This window comes from Trifolium pratense, linkage group LG1, assembly GCF_020283565.1.
Source record: "Trifolium pratense cultivar HEN17-A07 linkage group LG1, ARS_RC_1.1, whole genome shotgun sequence".
NCBI classification, from domain to species: Eukaryota; Viridiplantae; Streptophyta; class Magnoliopsida; order Fabales; family Fabaceae; genus Trifolium; species Trifolium pratense.
In genome coordinates this window covers 26,816,674-26,844,473 of record NC_060059.1, presented here as the reverse complement: position 1 = coordinate 26,844,473, position 27,800 = coordinate 26,816,674, and the positions used below count along the sequence as shown (strand labels likewise).

The window sequence follows — 27,800 nt, the reverse complement described above, 5'->3', positions numbered from 1 at the left end:
ACTTGAAGCTAAAATAGAATATCAAAGATGTAGTCTTTTAAGGGTTTCGTGTCTTTAAGCCACTCTCTAGGAGAGTTGGTGTAAAGTGAACCACTCGGGTTGTGAGATGGTCACTATGTCCTCACTCAGAAACCTATAGGTAATGAGTTGAGTATTGTAATTGGAGGAAGCTTTTAAGCAACTCCAAATTGTGAACTTAGTCGTTGGCTAGGTGGTGATGTTATTGAAGTGTGTCTTCATCTTTGTCAAGGAGAGTGTCTCCATTCTGTTGTTATCGAAATCCTTACTGGTTGTAAGGTTGAGGGGAGTGAGACGGGGTCTCATATCTAGGAGTTCCTAGGTAGAAGTTGCATTGGGTAGGGATTAAGTGAGGAGTTGTAAACGGGGGAGTTTAGCTCTGAATTAATACTGCTGATAGTGAATTTCCTCCTGGATTGGTATCCCCCAGATTAGGCTGTTAGGCTGAACTGGGTTAACAATTATGTGTGTCGTTTATGCTTTTCAGTATATGTTTTTAATGCTCTTCTTTATTGTTCTCTCTGTTAAGACAAGTGTTGCGACAAGTGTCTGAACATCGTGGACAACACTTGTCTACTGTGTACCAGAATTTCAATCTTCTTCTAGTTCGAGTATTTGCAGCAGTCCCCAACAAAATGTTCTAACAATCTTTAGGTTCGATTTATGATTTATTTGTGTTGCTGCAACATTGAAAAGAGATGTGAAGAACGTCAAAGTTTAATTTACTTCAAGAGATAAGTATCATTATCCCTTCTTAATTTATATGTTTGAATGAATTTACGCATGATCGATGAAATGCAAATTAAATGCTAAGAGTTATTATATTCATGAACAACATGATTTATATAGTGACTGTTCATCAGGATTGGAGTAATATCCATTCAATTATTTGTTGAAACGGTGTATAATTTGGTGAACAATTGCATTAGTTCCTGAAGGATTATGACAGAATTCGTTCCAAAAGCAGTTTTACCGTTGATTTTAATAAGTATCATTGAAGTATAAATGAACAAACATATACTTTTGACTATGGTGAAAGGTACACATTTAACTTGTATGGATATATGATTATGATATGCATGATTTAGAAATTATGTGAATTTTGACAAGTTTGGTTTATGAGGCATGCTTTTATACGATCTTCTTTTAATATAAAAGTATGGTATATGAATTGTCAAAATATGAAATGCATATTTTGGTGTTATTATTATTTTGTGCAAGAAGTTATTAAATTTGGAAAGTGATGATCTCATGTTATATGTGTATGATAATATGAAAGTTATTGTTAATTTCTTGCTTATCTTGATTATAAGATTGATTGAGTATTTTGAAATTATTGCAAGTTGGTAATTGTTCATGGAGGAAATTATGTTATAGAAAATGTTAATGATTTTGAATCATTGTTTATCTTTCTATTATGATGATTATTTGAATTTGCCATATAACATATTTATACATGAAACTTGATTTTGACATTTAGAATTTATGATACATATATTAGTTATTTGATAACTAATAATATGAAAATGTTTCTTAAATGAAATTGAAATAAATTCTAAAGTATTATTTTTAAGTTCATGGTGGGATATATTACTTACATGTGTGAGTGTGATCCATCTTAATTATGAAATAAAAGTTGGTCATGAATCATGTTTGTCGATGTTATACATATTTAATGTATTGAATGTAGGATACATTCAAGTGGAAGTTGAACTTCAAATTGAAATGATTATTAAATATGTTATAACAAAAGAATAATGACATAAAGTTTGTGCATATGAGTATATGACACAATGACAATAGAATGACAAAAAGTCATGGTTTTGTGATAGCGGTTAAAACTATCAAACAAAGGAATATTCAAAGTTTCTAAAAAAAAGCATAGCTATATGGTTGATTGAATATTCAATGATTAATAATGTTGGAAAATCTTGCAATTCTTTGACGAAAGGATTGACAAAGATATGATATTTTCGGAGATGATGGTTAAGTCATTGAAGACATCATTAGGGATGTGGTACAAGCCCATATCTAATTGATCACCAATGGTGGAAACTCAACTCACACTTGAATAACATCAAGTCTTGAGTTCAATGATGAAAGTACACTATTAGAGTGATTGAAGTACTTGACAATAATAAATATATCCCAAGAGATAAAAGTACTTGGACCATAAAAGAAAAAATGGTAGGATGAGGTTTTCCTCTTAATAGACATATAGCATATTTTTGCTTGAATGCATAATTATGGGTGCATTTATGATATAGTCTACCTATATGACAATGAAGTGGTGCCGGCTTCATAGAGTTCAAGGGCTTGACTCTTAAATTCTCATGAAAAGGATATGAGACATAAGGCCTTAACAAATGTGTCATTTTGATAATTCGATCAATGGTACCGAGATTTCATGTGTGAGTTATGAACACTTGTTCTAATGAATAATTGGTTCAAAGCTTGTCTACCAATATATTCGGGGATGAGTGAAAACTTAACTTACTAAATAATGGTTCAAATTGTGAGATACCTTTATTGAAACCATGAGATTTCCGGAATAATGGATTTAGATATATTTTGAAAATGGTGGGGGGTTGTTGGATATTTTCCAAAATATATTTGAAAGGTTGCAATGGTTAATTTGACATTCAAATTTACATTTTTGAAATCCTTTCAAAGGTTGTGTCCCTTCATCATTTGACATAAGTTTCTCTATAAATAGAGACACTTAGGAGGCAGAAAACATATAACAGAAATTATGTTTCCATGAGTCAGGATTCTGTCTAAAAATATTTCTAAATATTTCTTCATTTCTCTAGTGCACGAGAGGAATTGTAAGGAACTTTATTCTGTAAAATATCATTAATCGATATGCTTGATATGTGTATGCAATCCATGTCAAGGTTTCCAAAGTATCCTGAAGGGGATTCGCCGGTTAACCCTTTGCATCCAGTTTATGGTGGGGGCGAATCGAACCTAAAGTTTAGTGTGATACACACGCTTTGGAATTTGTGCAATATGTTCATCATGTCGTTCATCATCTTCTTCTAGTTCGAGTATTTGCAGCAGTCCCCAACAAAATGTTCTAACATGAATTACCAGGGGATTTGGTTATGGTGCATAAGGCAAACTTATGCATCGTGCATAAGCTTGCTTCCTTCACCCCAGCCCATTTGCTTCCAACACCCAAGTCCCCAACATAATTGTTTCGTACACCCCAGCTCATTTCGTCATACACCCCCCGCCCCCAACATAATTGCTTCGTACACCCCATCGCATTTCGTCATACACCATCACAGAAATCATCATCATCATCACCGTCACCAAAATCATCATCACCGTCACCGAAATCATCATTCATCGCCATCACAGAGCTCATCACCATCGTCGGCCACACAACAACATCACGGGAATCATCATTCATCGCCAAGTTTGAGATTAGTGATCGAAAATTGTTTCTTAATAGTATATCAATTCTTAATAATAATTTCATTTATCTTTTATTTTATCAGAAACCATTACACAATTATTTTGGTTTCACATACAAGAATATCAAAACCATTAAACCATAGTTATTTTGGTTTCACAGTGATTTTGAGAAGGGTTATGTTAACTTGTGCCCTAAGGGCACATGTTAAGCTACCTTAAAATAGAAATATAGCATTTAATGATAGAAAACATTTAATGTTTATAGAATTGAATACACCACAAGTTCAATAAATATTTTCCACATTTATCTCCTTAACATGTGTCCTTAAGGGCACAAGTAAACATTCTCCTTTTGAAAAAGCTAGGCAAACGCAGAAATTCATTTTACAACGGAAGAAACAAAACCATTAGACAATTATTTTGGTTTCATATAGAAGACTATCAAAACCATTAAACCATAATAATGATTTTCAAAATTATACTTCCTATGTCGCATCATAAATAAAGATACGTCACATTTACAAAGAAGGAAAAAAAAAAAGGTTAAATTTTATTTTTATCTCTTTAACATGGTTGATTTTGTAATCCAAAAAGAGATAGCGGTGCAGTTTGTTTTGAGTTTGTCTTTCATTCAAGTATAATTATTTTATGTTTATATAAAAGACTTATCCATTTTATAGTATAGTAGTATACTATTCTTGGTATAAAACATTTATTAGTCGTACTATTGCAATGCAAGGTTCCAAATAAAAAAATGTAGTAACTTTTGATCCCTTGAATATTTTCTGTCATAACTTTTGGTCTCTACTTTTAATCAATATTTGTATACTTTCACATTTTTGAATGGTTTTTGGTATTTATGTTTATAATATTATAAGAATTTCTCTCACAAAAAAATTAGATTTTTTTAACATAAGATGAATTATTTATGAATATTTAAACACAAAAAATAACCATATTTAATTCATCAATTGTTAAAAACTTTTAAACTTTTGAAATAGAAATTTCTATAATGTACTAAACATGACCGCGAAAAAAAATTAAAATTTTTGAATGATATACAAAAGTTGATTGAAAAGTATAGAAATCAAAAATCATGACATAATATATTTGAGGAACCAAAACTTATTGAAAAATTTGTTGAAAATAAAATTTGTTGAGGAACCAAAACTTGTTGAAAAATTTTATAGGATTAAAAATAAAACTTAAGAGGTATTTTCATGGGTTTGTCTTGGTATCGCGTTCATGCCGTTGTATTAAATGATCCCGGACGTTTACTTTCTGTCCATATAATGCATACAACTCTGGTTGCTGGTTGGGCAGGAGATAAAAAATTGATGTTTTTAAAATAGTGTCAGCAGCAGTAGTTTATACTAGTACTAGTAATTAATTTGTACCTTGGAAGAAGATTTGGAGAGGATGATTTTGCGCTGAAGATCAAGAAGATGAGTTGGTAACTCAGACTCATTCGGTATTGATACACTATGTTGTTGTTGTTGTTCTTCTTCTTCTTCTTCTTCTTCTTCTTTCTTTTTGTTCTGAACCGAAAAACAAGCTTGAATGCGTGACCTGACTGAACTCAAAGTCATGTTATTATCTGGTGTGACCGAATTATCAGATTTAGTCTCATTTTCTGGTGTCCAATATATATTCGAGGAAATTATTCATGATATGTATCAATTCATGCTGATCATCTTTTTCCCACAACAGCTTCAGTACAAGATAAGGAAGTTGATTCTCCAACAAAAGTACATCCATCACCACATCATATAACATCAGATACCATAATCATGCAACCAAGATGTTTCAACATATGGCGGGACATTGCGCCACCCTCAAGTACTGAATCATCCAGAGCAAACAAACAGAGCATTGCACAACAAAATAGTAACTGCTTACTGCATTATGCTACTTCTCCTCAATATCAGAATTAGAGCAAAAATTAATTTCACTCCCTCTAAATACATTGACACATGATCATCAAAAAACAATTCTTACTCCCCCTCAATTTTATCATTCATATTAGCACATAAGCATACAACAACATAGATTCAATACTACACTACACAGATTAGCAGGTGTCTAAGCATAAGACACCACATCATATAGTAGAACACATCCATATAGCATAACACATCCAACCACTAAAGTAGCATACTGATGACATTCAGTCATTTGAGTATTTTTAATTATTATTTTATAATATTTTAGTTAATTATTAGGAGCAGTGTTTTAAAAACTGGACCAGTCATCGAACCGGCGAGGGCACTGGGTTACTGGTTCACTGGTCGAACCACTGGGTCACTGGTCGAACCGCATGACAAACCAGATTAAACCGATGGAATGAATCGGTCTCTATGATAAGACTATCTAGTTATTAAACCGGTTGAATCGGATAATTCAGTCTTTAAAAAAGTATAAAAAATATGAAAATTTCATAAAAAGAATGCCATAAATTCTAAAAAGCAAAGACATATACAACTAATAATAATAAATAAATTTGTATATAAAGAATGTCATATACAAATAAATTATGTTTATAGTGTTATGAATATATTAGTAGATGTCCATTAGTCTTGGCCCATATATTGTCCTATAAATAGAGCATATGATACAATGTGATATACACCTTGAATAGAACAATACAAAAGTCTATTCTCTCTTCTCTTTCTCTCCTTCATCTCTTCTTCTCTATTCTTGTTATTCTCTAGGAATAGTTCATAACACGTTATCAGCACGATAGTCTCTCCTCTTTCAAAAAAGGTATAACAACAATGGGAATTGACAATTTTATTTTATGTATGGATTTTTTTATTCTATTTTTTCAGATCATTTTGTTCTTCTCGTTTTTTTTATATTAATTCACAAACCTACGATCCAGAAGTATCGTGGTGATATGAATCCTGAAGATTCATAGTGTGATGAAATTTTAAAATATGAATCCTGAAGATTCATAGTATGATGAAATTTTAAAATATAATCCTGAAGATTCATAAGCATACGCTTATAAAAGTAACGTAAAATATCTTTTAAAATATGAATCCCGAAGATTCATATATATAATATGATGAAATTTTAAAATATGAATCCCGAAGATTCATAGATATAAGTAAAATCAATATCTTGTTAATCTTTTAGAAGAACTCAAAAACATCAATCCCTGAAGGATTGGATAAATAATTGATTTGATTTGTTATACAATTCTTGAACAATTTAAGAACCAATTTTTATTCTCCATAATTCTTGAAGAATTCGATGTTGTATGCATTCCTGAAGAATTGCATAAATGATTAATTTTACATTATAATGATGTTATATAGTTTTTGAAGAACTTCTTATAAATTATTTCTTATGAATTCCAGAAGAATTCAAAATACATATACATGCATCCCTGAAGGATAGCTTTATCAATTTTTTTTTAGAGTTTTGGCTATTTATAATAATAATAATAATAATAATAATAATAATAATAATAATAATAATAATAATAATAATAATAATAATAATAATAATAATAATCTATGCATATCATGCTCATTAAAAATAAATAAATAATAATAATAATTTAATATGTATCATCATATTGTAAAGCTAAAGCATAAAAATATTCCAATTTAATTATTTTCAATAAGTTACTAATTAATCTCATTCATAGCATATGTTACATTATAATTATTATTAATTTCATTATGTTACTATTTAATTTGCATTATAAAATTTTAGTACGTTACATTATATTAGTATTAATAAAAATATTTGGAATTATCTTTTATTAGACTGTGTTTACTATGTTTATCTAATTATTTGCTTAATTTTATTATTTGATGATAGTATATATCAATGATAAATGAATGAAAAATCATTCCCAGAAGTGAATGAAATCTAACCCACTGATGTTACTCCATTCCCAGAAGTGAATGTAGTAACACACGATTACCATGAAAAAACAATTTGTGGTCATGGTCGTGGTAATAGTCATGACTGTGTTAATTTTAAAATTTCGGCTTCTCACTAGAAGTGAAAAAAAAATAATGAAAAAAAAAGAGTAAAAAGTGGGCAAATTAGTTCCTGAAGAACTAAAGAAGAAAAAGGGAAAATCCAATTGAATGTACAAGGAATAAATTATTCTTAATCTTTATGAAGATCACTTGTGATATAGTTCTTGAAGAACTAATGCTTTAATAATAATGATCTCCGATGGATTACTCAAAGAATATGAATTTCCCGAACCATTATTAATGAAAAATTATTTGTATAGTTCTTGAAGAACTTAAAATTCAATATTAAAGCATTTCTTGTAGTATCGCTCAAGAACAATTTTTCATAATCAATGTTTATAAATATTGGTGGTATAATTCTTGAAGAACTAATATTTTAATTTCCCTAAAGATATAGTTCTTGAATAAGCAAAAGTTTAATATCAAGTATTCCGGAAGGATTGGAAAATTGTAATTTTCCATAGCCATTGTTGATAGAGATATATTGTTAAGTTCCTGAAGAACTTACAAAATTTTACAACATGATTATAATCTATATGATATATTTGATATTGGTATAAGGTGAACCAAAATTAAAAGGAAATCAATAGAAGAATTATTTATGTCTCTTGAATATGCTCTTGAAGTAGCAACTTTGAAAAGAAAAAAAAAATAAGTTCAAGAATATTTTGTATATCCATTGTTGTACATACATTGGATGGATATTATTGATATATTAAACTCATGATTGAATGCATGGTTCATACGTTTTTTTTTCCTCTCATAATAATGATTATTCTTTGCTCTTTAAAAAAAACAAATTATTCTTTGCAAACATAAACTGACTTTAATTATTCGGTTACATATTTAAATCAATTCACTAGTAGAAATATGACATATTACTTAAGCATTTTACATCTGACGAACATATGTCAGATGTAAAACGCTATATGGAGTAGTCTTTTCATCTGGTCTCAATATCCACAGATGTAAAAAATATATAGACAAGACTTTTTACATCTGACTTCAATATACCAGATGAATAACTAAACGCGGTGGCAATCTTGTAATTATGGTGAAAATTATCTAAAATACATATATATCTGGCCATATTTAGCCTCAGATATAAAAAGTCAGGTTGAATAAAAAAAATAAAATAATATTTTTGGAATAGAGGTAATGTACGTATATCTCTCTCTCAGCTCGCAAGACAAAAAAACACTCGCACAAGAAAAAAGAAATCGATACAATACAACCCTAGCTCTCTCTCGCGATGCAAACCCAGCGCCGTCCTCCACCGGCGACGAGATTGAACCTCAGCGCCATCCTTTAATCAACTCACCACCACCGCCTTATCTCAGCAGTCGTTCTCTCTCTCTCACTCGCGCAGTCGTCCTCTCTCTCTCACTCGCGCAGTCGTCCTCTACCCTCACGAACCCTAACTCCAAATCGAAGGTTGTCTTTCATTCTCCAGCCTCTACTCTCACGAATCGAAGGTTGTCCTCCTTTCTCCGGCCTCTACTCTCACGAATTGAAGCTTGTCTTTCTCTTTCACATCGATTCAGGTACGTACTCTTGTTTCTCACGAATCGAAGGTTTTAGCTCTTAGCTCTTTGTGGTTTGTTACTTGATTTTGTTTCTACTGAACTGTTTCTTTGTGTTTGTGGTTTATTTTGTTTCTACTGAACTGTTACCTGATTTGGTTTTAGCTCTTATTCTTTGTGTTTGTGTTAAAGTTTAGTGGTAAAGTTTAGCTCTTATTCTTTGATTTTAGTTCTTAGTTTCTCAATTTCTATTCTTAAAATTATGTTATGTTTGTGTTCTTAGTTTAGAACTCTGCAGATCTGTTTCTGTTCTATTTTGATTAAACTAAAATTTCTGTTTAGTTGAATTGAAGTTTAGGTTAATTGGAAGAATTTTCACATATCAATTAACAGATATAACTATGAAGAATTTCTGTTTAGTTTAAGAATTTCTGTTTATATTTGTTACGGTATGGTTTTGGTTTTAAAACTTTTGTTTAGTTTAAGTTTAAGTTAATCTGTGAAAAATTTCTGTGCTATTTCACATTGGTTAATTGGAAAACATTTCAACACAATTATGGTATGGATTCTTCATATTTATATTTTTTTTAAGGTGTTAAACTTGTTTGTAGTTGTTGGCTTATTGATAAAACAATTCTTCAATTATATTAGTGAACTAACGATTTTACTCTCTTTGTATCAATAACGTGAAAGTTCCACTTGCTTTAACTATATGTGCTTTAACTATAACGTGAAAGTTGTTTGGCATATGGTACTGGTTTTTATGTGCTTTCTTGCTCAGTTCTTGAGTGATTGGATTCTTAGTTTATGTTATTCTTGAAGGCCTGCTTTGGTTTGGGTTTCCTGGCGTCTGTCTTTTGGGGTTTGGCCCTTAAGTATGGTTTTGGGTTCTCTTGTTTGTGGTTCTATATCTGTTTTTGCTGCTGGTAGTTTGGGTAAGGTGATGGTTTTTGGGACTTGTAGCTTTTTAGTTTTTAGTTCCAGCTGTTGTTTCATGGTTTCTTCTTGATTTTTATTTTTATTTGCATTTGTTTCTATGATTTCTTTTGTAAGTTATTGCTTTTGATTGCTTTTGGTGTTGATTCATGACTTTAGCAGTTATGTTAAATTAGGTGACAACAAGCACATGTATTGCTTTTTTTCTCAGTTATTGCATATATGTTTCACAGGTTAACTTCTTTTGTCTCTTTCTATGTGAGTGTTGTTGATTGGATAATTTGGATTGATTTTCTAGTTTAAGCATTGGTTGCTATTAGCTAACAGAACATGGACTTCATGTTTCAAGGTTGGTGATCTTATTCATGCGGAAGCTAATGAATGGCTTTGGTGATCCTGTTACCACTCTTTTTCATTAACTATTTCTTTGATTCTGTTGGATTCAGGCATATACAGAGACAGAGTAAGTGTATGCACAAATGACCATGTTTTCTTGAGTACCAATGGAGGCATATGATAAATAGCCTTTTACGGTTATGTGGCTGGTTATATTGTTTCAATTTCAATACCTAACATAACATGTGATTTGTGCTTCATTTGGCCATTCAAAAAAGTATTGTAGAAATTACTATTGTGACTTGTTTGTGTTTATGCTTATGTTTTTGTTCATATGTTGAGCCAATGTTCCTTCAATGTGTGGCTATTGAAATGTTGTCTTCTAATTTATTGTGATGACCATATGATTCAGGTTTGAGAGAGTGGTTACATTTTATTTCTCAGAGTTAGTAATATCCATTACGATGCCAATGTGGATGGATGGCGGGATCTTGATTGGAGTAGCAAGGCCATACATATTGCTGCTAGAAACCAAACAAAGTGGTAAGTATATGACTTATCAAATTAATCTTCTAGTCACAAATGGTTTGAGTAATATTACACTACCTGACCCTGGCTCTGTTAGTAGACTTTTGAATGCATTTGTTTATATGATAGCATATGATATGACTGCCTTGTCTTGATTCAAGTTGAAGTTCTGTACATTTTTGCTATATGATATTTATGTTTCATGTAAAAGACTAAATTATAACCTTTTCAGTTTTCAATCACTACCATGATTTCTTTGCAACTGATATTATCCTTATATTAATTTAGGTCACATTAAGTTGCTAAGTAGTCTTTGTTTACCCTTCAGAAATGGTAGAAAAGTAAGTATTGTACATGTTATATTTATATTTATATTCTTTATCTTGTTTTTATATTCCCCCCAAAGAACAAATTAATTAATTAATTAGGCATCTGTTTTGCAGATAGGTTGAGATTGTAAGGGAAGAAGGATTGGAGATATCTCAACCAGCTCTTGATCCAAATTCGACAGAGATACATCATAGAATTACAGTTAGAGCTAGGACCAAGAAAGCGCATAGGTAACATTTGTTTTAGAGCACACAATTGTACTTACTAATCGTTGCTTGTCACTTGTCATGCCTTACACTAGTAGAAAAATGACTTTTGGTTTGGAGATACCACTACCGGTATGTGAATACCAGTAGTGAAATACATTTGACCAAAGGATTCCACTACTGATATTTTGAAAACGGTAGTGGAAAGTTCAGAGACAAGGGATTTCACTACCGGCTTTGCTAAATCCGTAGTGGAAAGTAGACACGGTGGCAATGTCGTAATTACGTGCAAAATTGTTTTAATTATCTTCCACTACCGATCTAGGATTCACCGGTAGTGGAATCCTAATAGTGTTATTAGTTTTTTCATATTCCCACTTTCCACTACCGATCTAGCTTATCACCGGTAGTGGAATCCTAATAGTGTTAATTATATTTTTCATTCTTCCCAATTTCCCTCATTCTGCAAACGCGAAGAAGAACACACTCTCCAATCCAATCGTCCCAATTCTAGTTCTCCCTAATTTGTTCCTCAAATCGTCCCAATTTCTTCAAATCAAACACTCTCCAATCGTTCTCCAATCATTCTCCAATCTCTCCAATCTCCAATCGTCCCAATTTCATTCGCGGTTTCATTCTCCAAACCCTAGACGGAACGACGAACCTGCAAACGCTTAATCGCCTCCAAATCTCTTCGTTTTCATTCGGTAAAGGTATGAATAAATCAAACTTCCCCCAAATTTCATTCGTTTTCGTTTTCATTCGTTTTCTGTTTATGGTTGATCTTGTTTTCATTCGTATTCGTTTTCATTCGTATTCGTTTTCATTCTTTTTCTGTTTATGGTTAATTGCTGGTAAGAAAAACACGCATTTTTCTCATTCAGTACATTTTGGTAGCATTGAATGAAGATTGGATATTCTAAGTTCACGTTTTAAATTGTGAAGGTTTTAAATTGGATATTCGTTTTCATGTGTTTTGGGTTCCTGTTCTTCATCTCTTAGTAAGTTGTTTATGGTTATGGTATCTCTAGCTAAACAATGGTTAAAAGAAGTGAAAAGTATTAAGCAGAAACAGAAAATAGACAACATGTGATTAGAAGAAAGTTAAGGATAATTTTCCTTCTGGTCTTTCTATGTTAATGTTTGTTATGTGACAAAGAAAATGGTTAGTGTTTTTTTTTCCTGATCCTACGTGTTGACTGCTGCTGTTTAGGGGCTGGTGTTGCTGTTTTTTGGTGTTGTCCTCTTTGTTTGAGGTTAGAAGGTTCAATCACGGTCTCATCTACAGGTACCGATTCTATTTCAAAACATATATAGAAGCTATAAACTTAGATGCAATTCAAATTACTATGTAAAAATTCTGCTATATGCAAATTCTGTTATAGGCTATGAATTTTTATTAAAATAGGGCGAGAGAATGTTTCGCAATAGTAACAACCTAGTCATTCCTTTAACTTAGAATGCATAAATTTCGAAACGTAGGTATGGACCGTAGTTGGATGAGAGCTAATCGATTAAGTACTGAGTACAGACATGGAGTGATGGAATTTCTACAGTTTGCGGAAAGTAATGCTGAACTAGAACGTCCTCCTCCTGAATTTCCTCCACTTTTTCTATGTCCGTGTATAAATTGTGCAAATAAAGAACCAAAACGTACTAAGAAAGAAATCATGAATCATCTAATTTGTGACGGGATTTGTCAAAATTATACACAATGGATATGGCACGGTGAAGTAGTAGCAACGCCAAGTGTGTCCCATAGAGAAAGTGGTAGTGTGGATATCGATGATCGACTAGAAGACATGATGCGTGATATTGGAGAAGATTCGTTTAAGAGGGCGCATGTGTATGAAACTTTATGCAGTGACAAGGATGAACCATTGTATCCGGGATGCACAAATTTTACCCGTTTGTCTGCGGTGTTAAAATTGTTTAATTTGAAAGCAAAAAATGGGTGGACCGACAAAAGTTTCACTGAATTGCTTGAATTGTTGATACAAATGCTTCCAGAAGGTAATGTAATGCCAAATCGTTATTACGAGGCGAAAAAAGTATTGTGTCCAATGGGTTTGGAGTATGAAAAGATACATGCATGCCCTAATGATTGTATATTATACCGAAAAGAGTTTGTAAACTATAATCATTGTCCGACATGTAAGGCGTCTCGCTACAAAAAGAAAGATGGTGATTCTAGTGATGATGAGGTGACCAAAACGGGTCCTCCCGCGAAAGTCGTATGGTACCTACCAATAATTTCAAGGTTCAAGAGATTGTTTGCTAATGCAAATGACGCAAAGAATCTTAGATGGCATGCAGAAGAGAGAAAATGTGATGGCCAAATTCGCCATGTAGCTGATTCTTTGCAATGGAAGAAAATTGACTCTTTGTTTCCAAATTTTGGCAAAGAGTCGAGAAACCTTAGACTTGGACTTGCTACTGATGGAATGAATCCGTTTGGTAATCAAAGTACTAACCATAGTTCATGGCCTGTTCTCCTGATGATTTACAACCTATCTCCTTGGTTGTGCATGAAGCGTAAATATATTATGTTATCGATGATGATTTCAGGCCCAAGACAACCAGGAAATGACATAGATGTTTATCTAAGTCCACTAATTGATGATTTGAAAGTGTTGTGGGAGGAAGGAGTGGATGTTTTTGATTCGTATTCTGGTGAACAGTTCAACATGCGTGCCATGTTGTTTTGCACCATCAACGACTTTCCGGCATACGGCAATTTGTCTGGGTATTCCGTTAAAGGGCATAATGCGTGTCCCATATGTGAAAAAAAAACATGTTATAAGCAACTGAAAAATGGAAAGAAGACTGTTTATCTTGGCCACCGAAAATTTCTAAATCGTTATCATCCATATCGTAGATTGCGAAAAGCTTTTGACGGAGACCAAGAGAATGGTGTTGCTCCAACGCCCTTAACTGGAGAGGAAGTTTATGAACGACAACGAGACATTAATGTTGTCTTCGGAAAGTGCCAAAAGCCAAAAGGGAGAGTGCCAAAAGCGAAAGTGCCAAAAGCCGAAAGTGAAAGTGTCAAAAGGAAAAAGCAGCCTGTTGTGAAAAGTATATGGAAAAAGAGGTCAGTGTTCTTTGATCTTCCATATTGGTCTAGTCTTGATGTAAGACATTGTATTGATGTGATGCACGTGGAGAAAAATGTATGTGATAGTGTAATTGGAACACTTCTCGACATTAAAGGCAAGACAAAAGATGGTGCACATGCTCGTCTTGATATGGATTTGATGGGTATACGACAAGAGTTAATACCACAAAAAATCAATGACAAGACATATTTGCCTCCCGCGTGTCACACTTTGTCTAAAGACGAGAAAACAAGTTTTTGCAAGTGTTTACAAAGTATCAAAGTGCCACATGGTTACTCGTCAAATGTCAAGAGCCTTGTATCAATGAAAGATCTCAAATTAATCGGCTTAAAATCTCATGATTGTCATGTCTTGATGCAACAACTACTACCTGTGGCTATTCGTGGGATATTGCCCGATAATGTTAGGAAAGCTATATGCAGGTTGTGCTTATTCTTCAATGCAATATGTTGTAAAGCAATTGATCCATTGAAGTTAGACGAGTTGGAAAACGAAGCTGCAGTTATCTTGTGTCAATTGGAGATGTATTTTCCTCCTTCATTTTTTGACATTATGGTTCATTTGATTGTTCATCTAGTAAGGGAGATTAGATTGTGTGGCCCAATTTATTTACGGTGGATGTATCCAATAGAGCGATACATGAAGATCCTAAAAGGGTATACAAAAAACCCACACCGTCCGGAAGCTTCGATTGTTGAGAGGTACATTGCAGAAGAAGCTATTGAGTTTTGTTCAAACTATTTGTCAGAAGTGGATGCTATAGGGGTTCCCAAGTCTCGTCATGATGGAAGATGTGACGGTGTGGGCACGCAAGGTTTAAATGTCAAGAGCATGCATATTGATATAATTCTTCAAGCGCATTTGTATATATTGAATAACACTGATGAAGTTCAACCTTACTTGTCTGCTCACAAAAGCATCATAAAGAAAATGCACGATAAGATGAATGAAAAATGGGTGTTAAGAGAGCATAATAAGAAATTCTCAGAGTGGTTTAAAGAAAAGGTCTGCCAAGATGATAGTGTTTCCGATACAATAAAGTGGTTGTCCTATGAGCCTAAATGTAACATATTGACTTGGAGTGCATATGATATTAACAAAACTTCCTTTTATACAAAATCAAAGGATGACCGCAGTACCATGCAAAATAGTGGGGTTATGATTGTGGCAGAGTCCATGCACTTCTCTAGTTCCAAAGATAAAAATCCGGTTATGGCATCTACACCCTACTTTGGGGTGATTGAAGAGATCTGGGAGGTTGATTACGTTGTGTTTAAAGTGCCTTTATTTAAATGCAAATGGATTGATATCAACAATGGTGTGAGAATTGATGAATTAGGATTTACACTAGTTGATCTTTGCAAGTTAGCTTATAAAGACGAACCTTTCATCATGGCATCCCAAGCAAAACAGGTGTTTTATGTCAAAGATCCTTCTAATGAACGGTGGTCGGTGGTTCTACAAGGAAAAAATGTGCATGGTAGTTATGAAAATCAAGAGCTTGATATTTCCGAAATTCCTCCTTTCTCAACAGATGTGCCTACCTTCATTGAAGAAAACGAAGAGGATGATGTGCATGCAGCTATTCGTTTAGATCATGACGAAGGAATATGGGATTAGAGAAGAAAAAGCTGCAGATGCTAGCATATCATTGCTTTTCTCCTTTTATTTTGATTATGTTTTGATGTGCTGTTTATGTAATGCATCTGTAATGTTTTGAATATGTACTGTTAGTTTTTAGCTTTTATGTTTTGAAAAAAAAAACTTCTGCTACTGCTGTATTGTTTAAATACTTGAACCTTAAGAAATCTGTTTTGAGATTCTGGGCAATATAACTTATGTTTAATTATGAGCTTGTGCTTATTTTTTTTTCTGCATAATTTGATATTTAAAACGGTTAGAACCATTTTCTGCATAATTTTTTTTTCTGCATAATTTTTTCTGCATAATCTGATTCAACCGACAATATAACTTTTTTGTGTTTTGTGTAAACAGATACGATATGGCTGATTCAACCGACAACTCTGCTGAAACTAGTCAACGTAATAAAAAAAGTGTTAGAGGTCCCACTATGTTGAAAGCAATTGAAAACGTTCGTAAAACGGGTATAAAGATCCCTCTCCAGTTTGATCTAGAAACTGGAGAGTGTTATGGTAACAATGCCTCCCATTTTAAGAGTTACGTAGCACTTCTTACTCGAGAAAGATGCAGTATTGCGAAAGAGTTGTGGAAACATATACCTGAAGGAGTAAAAAATGCTATGTGGACAGATATTAAGGTATTTGAAATTCAACATTTTGTTATATTTTATTATCATATCAAATACATCTTATGCTAACACCAAATTTTTTAATGTAAATATTTTAGGCTATTTTTGTTATACCCGAGTTTGATGATGCAAAAAGGAATGATCATTTTAAGAAAATATGGTTTCACTATGCGGCGGAGCGGTGGAAAGATTTTAAATCACGGTTGACTAGAACTTATATCACAGACCCCAAACCAGATGACGTTCCTCCATACGTCAAGTATCCTTACATCAAAAAAGATATATGGGAAGAGTTTGTGAAGTATCGACAGACCTCTGATTTTAAGGTTAGTGTAATTTCAAAATCATTAAACTGTGTTGACTGCTGCTACTGCTGCTACTGTGTTAAATATTGTGTTTTGTGATTTGTGATTTTGTGATTTTTATGTCTTGACTGCTGCTACTGCGCTAAAACCGCGCTAAAACTGCGCTAAAACCGCGCGAAAACTGCTGTTTCTGTCTTTAACATTGCCTAAAACTGTGATTTTGCTGAAACTGCGTTAAAACATTGGTTTGTTCTATTATTTTCTGATTTTTCTTTACTTTGGCATCAATTTTATAGTAAAGTAGAACCTGATTTGTTTTGATGCTAGTTTTGGCATCAATTAATTTTTACTCTGACATTTCAATTTTATTGCTAGTCTTTCACTATGTTTGAATATTAACTCCAGGCCTTAGTTCATGCTTACATTGTTGTGCTACTGCTAAAACTGTGCTAAAATATTTTAAATTGTGCTTAAATTGTCTTGACAAGTAGCTTACATTGCTGTGCTACTGCTAAAACTGTGCTACTGCTGCTAAAACTGTGCTAAAATTGTGCTTAAACTGTGCTACTGCTGTGATACTGCTGTGTATGCTTATGAGGCCACTGCTGCTGTAAATTGTTCTGTAATTACTAATTATTTGAGTTTATAATAGGAAAAAAGTCAAAAGGGTAGGGAGAATCATGCAAAGAATGTTTACCCACATGTATTATCCCGTGGAGGGTATAAGAGGCTCGAGGAGCAGATGATCAATGAAAAGAGATTGTCCTTATCGAAAGATAGTTCTGGCTTAACTGATGATGATCGTCATCCATCTCCACCGGAACGCTATGAGACATGGACGAGAGCACGACAAAAGAAAGGGGGAGAATTCACATCCGAGCCTGTAAAAAAAGTTGCTGAGAAAATTGTAAGTAACATTATAATCATGCTTTTGCTTTAAGTAACACAATTATTTACTATATTGTGACTTTGTTTGTGCATGTTGTAGGAGAAAATTGTTGAAGACTCAAAAAAGGGTGACTTTGTTCCAACGAGACGTCACGATGTCCTAACAGAAGCCATTGGAACACCTGAGCATGGTGGTAGTGTTCGTGGTGTTGGAAAAAAACATAACATTACCACTTACTGGGGAAGATCAAAGGTTTCACGTCAAAGTCAAGGTATAGATGTCAAAGAGCAACTAGCAGCATTTAAAGCAGATTTGGAAGCTAAGTTTGAGGAAAAGTTGGCGCAAGAGCGTAAGATGATGCAAGATTCTCTTATGGAGACACTAAAGTCCATGGGTTTATCCCAAACCTCTGATACAAATAATAGAGTCATGGTACCTGAAGCGCAAACTGAACAACTTGTTGTCACCGGAAGCGCAAAAGGGAGTTGTTCTCCTGCACCGGTCAAGATGCAAAATGAACTCAAGGAGGTTGTTGTCACTGAAAGCGCAAAAGGAAGTCGTTCTCCTGCACCGGTAGCAGAGGCTGAAGATAACATGGACGATGTTCAGAAATTGTTAATCATGGTTCTGAAAAAGGGTGATGATCATTTGGATGTACAATTAACTCATTGTTCAATGTGTACTAATTTTCTCATGTCTTGCAAGTGTATAAGAGAGTTGTTGGTGGGTTTTATTTGGCTCGACATGAGTACTCTAAGTGTCTGGTGCTCGTAAGTGTACTTTCTTATTTACTACTATCTCAATATCTGTTAATATGTTATATATCTCTCCTAACTTTAAAATTATATTCAGGTACATTCATCGTTTATGCATTGAAAACAACACCACAAATGTATATGGAATTTTGGAACCAAGTTTTCTGAACATTGTTGGTGATGCTGGGAAAAAAAGTGATCAGAGAATATCTCAAAGTAAATGCAAGAAATACATCCAGCATAAGTTAGAAAATGAAAAGAAAGAGTGTCAATTATTACCATTTAACCATGGGTAAGTTTGTATGAATTTGTGTATTTTTTTAATACTTATTTATTTTTTATAACTCATAGTTATTAACAATATAATACTGTTCTTCCACGCACGCGTACAGAGGACATTGGCAGTTGATAATACTTTGTCCAAAGATAAATACCGTGGTTGTTATTTGTTCACTACATTGGAAACTTAATCCAATAATGGAGAAAATTGTTTCAAGGTAATTAAGTTTATACTTTAGGGGTTTTGGTTATATACTATAAACATAAATTATTACAAATTTTATATGATTTTATGCGGCTTTTTTTTCTTATGAATTAGTGTTTTTACGGTTGATCAAATGGCGAATGGCAATAGAAAGAACAATACCGTATGGCTTTATCCACAAGTAAGTGTGGTATTCTAACTTTATATATATTTACTTTTTTGATAAGTAAGTGTGGTATTTTTTGATCAAATGTTACTATATATAATTTGTAGGCGAGGAAACAATATAATTCAAATGACTGTGGATACTATGTAATGAAAAATATGTTGGACATTGTCACTGCTAAGATAACTGATTCTTGGATGGAGGTAATAATTTTTATTTTTTATACATCAATAATTTTTTATAACCGAGTCAAGAATAGTTTTATATTATTATTTACTTATTGTAGGTATTTAATGACCCAAAAGAGTTAACAGCTGAGGAGATGTATGAATTGCGATTACGTTGGTCAACATATTTTTTGGAGTTATTGGAGGGTTAAGATTTATCTGGTGAGTTATAGGACTGTTTTAGTTTAGGACTGTTTATCAGAAAGATTCAAATGCTGCATTGTTCATCCTTTGAACAAGTTGCTGATATCATGACTAAGGCTTTGAGCCTTGACAACTTTTGCAGGATCAGAGATATGTTAGGTTTGTATAAGATTGAAGATGTAATTGTAAACTGAATCCTTGTATAGTATACAGTTTAGGAGAGGCATTGTTAGAATGTGAGCTGCAGAAGCTGCAGGCATGCTCATTGGCAAGCCAAGCCCGCGTGTAAGCCAACTGCAGCTGCTAGGCCTGCGCGCGCGTGGGTTACTTAGAGGCCAAGTTAAGTCAGTTAGTTTGTTATGAGTTTGTTGTAACCTCCTTGCAAGTGCTATATAAGGCCTTGTATATGTGAATAAACACTAGAGATTGCTTTTGCCTTAACATCTTGTATATGGAATTTTATGATGCTGTTGCTGAGAATCATAGTTTAACTGCACATGAATTTTATGATGCTGTGATGAAATTTGGTCATGTTACAAAACTACACACCACTACTAATATGCAGGCACAGGATATTTGTAATTTGGTCATGTTACAAAACTAACATACCACTACTGATATTTACAAATACCGGTAGTGGAATCCCAGATTCTAAAAAAAAAAAAAATGAAAACCATACATACCACTACCGGTATTTGTAAATACCGGTAGTGGAATCCCAGATTCTAAAAAAAAAAAAATGAAAACCATACATACCACTACCGGTATTTGTAAATACCGGTAGTGGAATCCCAGACTCTAAAAAAAAAAAAAATGAAAACTATACATACCACTACCGGTATTTACAAATACCGGTAGTGGAATCCCAGACTCTAAAAAAAAAAAAATGAAAACCATACATACCACTACGGATATTGAAAATACCCGTAGTGGAATCTCATACATACCACTACCGGTATTTGTAAATACCGGTAGTGGAATCCCAGATTCTAAAAAAAAAAAAATGAAAACTATACATACCACTACCGGTATTTACAAATACCGGTAGTGGAATCCCAGACTCTAAAAAAAAAAAAAATGAAAACTATACATACCACTACCGGTATTTACAAATACCGGTAGTGGAATCCCAGACTCTAAAAAAAAAAAAATGAAAACCATACATACCACTACGGATATTGAAAATACCCGTAGTGGAATCTCATACATACCACTACCGGTATTTGTAAAAACCGTCGTGGAATCCTCATAAATTTAATTAATAATACAGTAGAAACCTGACATACCACGACGGGTATAAAAAGACCCGTCGTGGAAAGTATTGACTTACAACGACGAGTGTGTTTACTACCGGCCGCGGCCAGTAGTGGAATCCCTATTTGGCCGGTAGTGGAATCCCCTTTCTGCACTAGTGTTATCTTGATTTTCTTACCTGCATACGAGTGTATGACTTAGTAATTTGTTGTTCTTGAGCATCTACTATAAACTTCACTAAATGGCTATGCTGGTTGTTGCTTGCGTGATTCACTAGCTAGAAAGGGGTCAAACAGTGTGTTATTCACATTTGCTTTTGCATTTAGCTGTTGTTTGGATAAATGATTCATTTACCATACATTAATTAACATATTGTAGTTATTTACATATGAATTAAGTTATTTACATATTGTAGGTGTTCAATGATCCCACGACATTAACAGAGGAGGAGCTGTATGATTTGCGAGACCGTTGGGCAACTTGTTTTCTTGACCTATATAATCCTGATGTAGATTATGATGATGCCGACGAGAAAGATTAGGAGCTAGCTAGGTTTGTGTGAAGTTACAATTGATTAGTTATGATGATGTTTTAATTTGTATTTTGGATGGATTAGTATTAATTATTATGATGTTTTGTATTTTGGATTTCAATGGTTATACTTTAATGACATTATTACTATATATATGTTGAATGTTGAATTTGGCTACGGATGTTGAATTTTAGTATTATGTTCTTGATGCAAGTTATGTTATATTGTTGGCATTGTGGGTTAGATTTTTTTTAATAAAAAAAAAAGATTTAAAATATTAAAAAAAATGCAGGTTTTTGAAAAAAAAAAAGTTAAGATTTCACATCTGGTGAACTTGGTCAGATGTAAAAGGTCCAATTTAATTTTTAAAAAATAATATTTGATTTTCGCCTTGGTCAGAGGTAAAAAGTGTTTTTTTACATCTGACTATGCCAGATGTAAAACGTGTATACTTACTAAGTCTCGTGCGCCTACATCTGACATTTCTCAGATGTAAAAAGTGTTTTTCGCCAGATGTAAAAAAGCTTTTTTCTACTAGTGATTGATTGATTTGAATTTTAAAATCTTTTAATTGTTACTATATTTTAATTTCTAATTCTACTGAAATCCACATAAGCATTATTTTGTTATACGTTATTTTTACTCTTTTAATTCTCATACAAATAAATTATTACTATTTTTTTTTATTGTGTTCCACCGAAAAGATTTTTTTTTGTAGAAACATATTTGTTTAGCTTGAAAATATTCATTGATTCTACTATTCATGAAAAATTAAATTTTATATTTGGTAGTACGAAAATTATTGAAGGCTCCGGAAGAATCAATGCATTGTTATATCGAGAAACGAAGTTGCACTTTGCTAATGTATTTTATATTTTAAGTCTTAAAGAAATTTGTTACCGAAGGATATTCACATAAATGAATATCATATTGAAACAAGAAACGACGGAGATATTTTATCTCTATATTACGAGACATATTATCAACTTTTGTCTCTAGTTTGTGGTGTACTTATGATATTAGTGCAACTTAAACACATGTTCAAGTAAACCAGAAGTTTACAAATAAATCATATTATTTTTGTCATTGGCAAGATCAGTTGGGTCATTTCTGGTCTATTATGATGCGAAAAAATTTCTATGGATATGTATTGAATGGCCAGAAGTTCATTCAATCTAACACTTTTTGTGTATTACTAGTTCCCGAAGAAAATTGATAAATTTAGTAAACGAGCGTCTCTTATTTTATATATATAAGGTGATATTTATAAATCAATACACCGATCATGTGGACCAATTAAATTTCTATAATTTTAATTGATGCATCAACTAAATGGTCACATGTATGTTAGTTATCAACTCACAACCAAAAGTTTGTGAGATTATTTTTTAGAGCTCATTTTATATATATAAAAAAAAAAATTCTAGAAAGTATTTGATAAGTATCATATGTTAATTGAAATTTATACCAAACATCTTGTAGAATATGTTCATACAAACAAAAATAATAATGAACTTGAAGATCCATTCTTTAGACGTCTAAAGTTAATTACATGGTCGATACTTATGAGATCAATACTTCTAAGTTCTATTTTATATTTTGGGAACATTTAAATATATATGTTGAGATATTGATTCGCTGAAGCCAATATGTTATTATACAAAAGTCTTCCCCTTAACTTGCAATTAAGTTTAGTTTTATAATCTAATATTTCTTATATAAGCATTTTTGGATGTGTTGGTATGTTCCAATTGCTCCAATATAATGCAATATGATGAATTATTAAAGAATATTGGGAAAATATATTTGATATGACTCTTCGTCCCTTATAAATTATATTGAGCCAATAATTAGGGACTTGTTTATAGCCCAGAAGGAAAATATTCAAGTGATGATGAATTAGTTTTCCCAATATTAGGGGGAGGGAATAAGCAGCTGAAAAATATGAACCAGAAGTTCAAATGAATCACTTGAAATAAATAGTTATTATTATCTCATCTTGATCCTCATATAAAATAGATTGAACCAGATGTTCAAAAGATATATCATTTGCAAAGTTTATGAAATCAACTATCAGCTGCTAATGCTCCAATCAAAATGGATGTCCCTGTTGGACAATCTTATATTGCAAATGAATTTTAACCACCCTGTAGCGTGGTAGGTCGGTCGGTTCCAAAGATAAAAATCCTCAAATAAGAAAAGGAGCTAAAAAGAAAGATGACCCAAGTGAGGATATAAAAAGATTATTTGACATAATTAATTTTCTAGTTCCATAAGAACTTGTAACACCCTAACCCATACTACCCTTAAAAACGTAATTTTAAAAACTTTTCAACAAGTGTAAAGGCAGAGTGCCACGCGGTAATTAAAACACAAGCATACACACAGAGCGTCATGAAATTTAACATGAAAAGCAACAGCGGATTCCAATCAAACAACCAAGCATGCATATATATATACATAAGCCATATTCATCCCTAAGGATGTCACTTATACAAGAACTAGCATATCAAAAGGTAACACCGATATACGATGAAATCCAAGCGTAATCCCCGACTCGATGTTACATTACCAGAGCATTCACTAATTACAAACTCTAGTCAAAAGCTAGTACTAAGAGGAGTAATCTATGCTAAGTCTCCTCACCAAAAGGTACTTCAACACCACGCTAGAACAGCAGTCTAAACGTCGGCACAATCCTCAGCCTGAATATCTGAACCCCCAAAGGTCCAGCAAATAACACAAAGCAGAGAGTTAGAAAACATAATCGCATATCATACGAGTATAAGAAAGGTCTTACACTTTCGAACTACATCATGCACATTCTAACTCACGCCAAAACATCGCCCTAAACAATTATCAATTAATAAGGTTCAACACAATTCAACCAGATAATGTCACATACCACTTATCAAATATATGCGCATTTACCCTAAGGTATCTAATGCCAATTAATTCACTGTCATGCCATCCCTAGACATAACTAAATGCATGTGGTACCAAGGTATCTCACCAACGGTGGACCAAGAACAGTTTTATATCATGCTGGATATGTCGGAACTTACCGAACCATCTTATCTCCCTTGGATAAGCCAAAACAGTTTTATATCCTGTTGGATAGCAGCTCCGGACTCATGGATTCATCTAATCCGATCCTCGGCTTCATTATGGACACATAATCCATTTTCGTTATTGGAACCCAAGTTTCCAATGTTCACATACAATCATGAATGCATGATTACTTTTAAACACATCAAATACATGACGCTATCTAGCTCGAAGCTATTCATTCACTGATGCGGAAACACAATTCCAACATCTAACACATTAGGATAACACAATATCCTATCACTCAATTCATAATTATTCACATGATAATTATCTGCATACTCATTTTTATACACACAAGGTTTCATTTACACTTATGTCATAAAACATACATCATTCTCTTATCATTGCAAATTAATGCCAAAACATATACATTGCTCACTTTAAGCTACAACTTATTGCATACACGTTTATCAATCATATAACGATTAACAATAAGCATTAACAGTATCAACATGTATCAACAATCATGTAAGGATACTCTTAAACCATGTTACAAGTGCCTAAAATACACTTACAACCCATAACAAAAGTTGCAGGTTCAGTACTGTTCGCTAAGCGAATCCAAAGCGAACAGGTAGCGAACTTATTCGCTAAGCGAATCTCAATTCGCTGTAGCGAACTACATCAGAGGATTACAGGAACATGGCGAACAGGTAGCGAACTTGTAGCGAGCTTATTCGCTGTAGCGAACTCTTGTTCGCTAAGCGAACTACACCAGAAAGAAAATCTGTTCTTGAGTTATCTAAGGCGGTTTAACACTAAATCAACTCAAAAATTCATCCAAACATGTTATAAATTCATATAAACAGCCATTCCAAACATATATGGTATCAAGGAACATTAATCATCCCTTCCAAACATCCAAATACCTCTAATAATCAAAATCATGGCAATTTCTTGGGTTTTAAGTAACTTTCATAAACTTTCCAAAAATGATCCAAACACATACATATTCATCATGGAATCAAGCTAGTGATTAACACATACAAGTAATGATGAAGAACATCACACTCACATACAAAATCTTAATCAAAATCTAAAAGAAATTGAGTGGGAGAGTTCGGGAACGGAGACATAGACAATCTCCCCTCTCCTTACCACTCAAGAATCATGAATTCTAATCTCTTACCTTAAGCAAAGATGATGATCCAAGCCTTCTCTTGCTCAAGCTTTCTCTTAGCCAAAACCCTAGCTCTTGCTCTATCTTGCTTCTACTCACTCAACTCAAAGAAATGAAGTTATGATACTATTCAAGGTTGATATTGCTACTTATACCACTTCTCATGTATCATGAACCAAGCCCAATTGGCTTAGGCCCATGCCTCTCACGCCCATAAGCCCAAAACAATGGTTCTCGCGTCTAATAACTTACGTTCGGCTAAATAATTATTCGTCGCTCACTAAAATAATAAAAGCCAATTAATAAATAAAATACATTTAATAAAATATACGAATACGAAAAATGGGTCGTTACAATCCTACCCCCCTTAAAAGAATTTCGCCCTCGAAATTACCTAGAAACAGATCGGGATAAGAATCTCTCATCTTGCTTTCCAACTCCCACGTTGCATTCTCACCAGCCGGTCCTCCCCACACGACTTTCACGGATGCAATCTCTTTATTTCTCAACCTCTTCACTTCTCTACCTTCGATTCTCAAAGGCACAGTCTCGATGGTCAAGTCATCCCTCACTTGAACATCGTCCGATTCAATCACGTGTGTCGGATCAGACACATACTTGCGCAACTGTGATACATGGAAAACATCGTGCAAATTCGCCAATGATGGCGGTAATGCAATCCTATATGCAACTTTCCCAACTCGCTTCAAAATCTCAAACGGCCCAATAAACCTCGACGTCAACTTCCTTGACTTCAACGCACGTCCTACTCCAGTAGTCGATGTAACTCGTAGGAATACATGATCTCCCTCTTGGAATTCAATGTCCTTCCTCCTCTTATCATGATAACTCTTCTGTCGACTCTGAGATGTTTTCATCTTCTCACGAATCATCCGAATCTTCTCTGTTGTCTCTTGTACAATCTCTGGTCCAAGAATTGCACCTTCTCCATTTTCATACCAACACAGAGGTGTCCTACACCTTCTCCCATACAAAGCCTCAAACGGTGCCATTCCGATACTAGAATGGTAACTGTTGTTGTACGTAAACTCTACCAACGGCAAAAAAGAATCCCAATTCACGTTTTGCTCCAAAACACAAGCCCTCAACAAATCCTCTAAGGATTGTATTGTTCTCTCCGACTGACCATCTGTTTGAGGATGATAAGCTGAACTCAACCTCAACTTCGTTCCTAAAGCTTCTTGCAAGCTTTCCCAAAATCTAGAAGTAAATCTCGGATCTCTATCCGAAATAATACTTGTTGGTATACCATGTAGTTTCACAATCTGCTCCACATAAATCTCGGCCAACTTAGGCACCAAAGTACCTTTCCTGATAGCAATGAAGTGAGCACACTTCGTCAAACGATCTACTACTACCCAAATCACCTCGTTACTTTTCTTGGTCTTCGGTAAACCTCCCACAAAATCCATTGCAATGCTATCCCATTTCCATTCGGGTATAAACATTGGTTGCAACAAACCAAACGGCTTCTGATGTTCGATCTTCGATTTCTGACAAGTTAAGCATGAATAAACAAATTCAGAAATTTGCCTCTTCATTCCCGGCCACCAAAATAACTTCCTCAAATCCTGATACATCTTGGTTACTCCAGGATGTATACTCAAACCACTTCTGTGACCTTCTTCCATGATCATTCTCTTCATTTCGGGTACATCCGGTACACAAACTCTTCCGTGAAATCTCATGACTCCACTTTCGTCAATCTTGATATTGGTCTCCTTGCCTTCATTGATGAGTACCATCTTCTCCATCAATCTCTTATCCGATTTCTGACGTTCTTTAATATCTTCAAGAAAAGGATTCGTCAGTCTTAACATTCCAAGCTTCACACTTGAAGAAGTAACCTCGCACACAAGACTCAAGTCTCGGAATTCTTCAATCAACTCTAACTCTTTCACCATCAATGATGACATATGCAAAGTTTTCCTACTTAATGCATCGGCCACTACATTGGCTTTTCCAGGGTGATAACTCAATTCAAAATCGTAGTCCTTTAAGAATTCGAGCCATCTTCGTTGCCTCATATTCAACTCCTTCTGGTCGAATAAGTATCTCAGACTCTTGTGATCACTAAACACTTCAAACCTCGATCCATACAAGTAG

At 33.6% G+C, this 27,800-nt stretch overlaps 3 protein-coding genes across 6 annotated transcripts; all 3 read left to right on the top strand.

Annotated features, from left to right (window-relative positions):
* The first annotated feature begins 8,597 nt into the window (after positions 1–8,597).
* Positions 8,598–21,618, top strand: LOC123891359. Its single transcript, XM_045941219.1, has 5 exons — positions 8,598–8,983; positions 10,647–10,777; positions 11,051–11,103; positions 11,206–11,322; positions 21,326–21,618. Exons 1-4 carry the CDS (start codon positions 8,598–8,600, stop codon positions 11,212–11,214), a joined length of 579 nt encoding a protein of 192 aa, XP_045797175.1. The 3' UTR covers positions 11,215–11,322; positions 21,326–21,618.
* On the top strand, positions 11,629–20,166 carry LOC123902260. 4 transcript variants are annotated; one of them, XM_045951945.1, is made up of 12 exons: positions 11,629–12,011; positions 12,512–12,586; positions 16,413–16,695; positions 16,785–17,012; positions 17,644–17,898; positions 17,980–18,650; positions 18,733–18,927; positions 19,028–19,132; positions 19,234–19,300; positions 19,393–19,488; positions 19,572–19,674; positions 19,799–20,166. In XM_045951945.1, the coding sequence occupies exons 3-11, from the start codon at positions 16,420–16,422 to the stop codon at positions 19,662–19,664; spliced, it is 1,986 nt and encodes a 661-aa protein (XP_045807901.1). In that variant the 5' UTR covers positions 11,629–12,011; positions 12,512–12,586; positions 16,413–16,419; the 3' UTR covers positions 19,665–19,674; positions 19,799–20,166. The 4 variants fall into 4 exon arrangements, with proteins under 4 accessions (XP_045807901.1, XP_045807900.1, XP_045807897.1 ...); XM_045951944.1 differs by having other exon boundaries at positions 19,773–20,166; XM_045951941.1 differs by having other exon boundaries at positions 19,572–20,166.
* On the top strand, positions 12,783–16,037 carry LOC123891352. The gene has a single exon (XM_045941207.1). The coding sequence runs from the start codon at positions 12,783–12,785 to the stop codon at positions 16,035–16,037; it is 3,255 nt and encodes a 1,084-aa protein (XP_045797163.1).
* Positions 21,619–27,800: the final 6,182 nt, after the last annotated feature.

Coding starts and splice junctions, on each gene's coding strand:
- LOC123891359 (XM_045941219.1), top strand. CDS start 8,598: ATGTACGTATATCTCTCTCTCAGCTCGCAAGACAAAAAAACACTCGCA. Junction 8,984..10,646: donor TCTCTTTCACATCGATTCAG/GTACGTACTCTT, acceptor CATATGATTCAG/GTTTGAGAGAGTGGTTACAT. Junction 10,778..11,050: donor GCTAGAAACCAAACAAAGTG/GTAAGTATATGA, acceptor ATATTAATTTAG/GTCACATTAAGTTGCTAAGT.
- LOC123891352 (XM_045941207.1), top strand. CDS start 12,783: ATGGACCGTAGTTGGATGAGAGCTAATCGATTAAGTACTGAGTACAGA.
- LOC123902260 (XM_045951942.1), top strand. CDS start 16,420: ATGGCTGATTCAACCGACAACTCTGCTGAAACTAGTCAACGTAATAAA. Junction 17,013..17,643: donor GACAGACCTCTGATTTTAAG/GTTAGTGTAATT, acceptor AGTTTATAATAG/GAAAAAAGTCAAAAGGGTAG. Junction 18,928..19,027: donor TTATTACCATTTAACCATGG/GTAAGTTTGTAT, acceptor GCACGCGTACAG/AGGACATTGGCAGTTGATAA.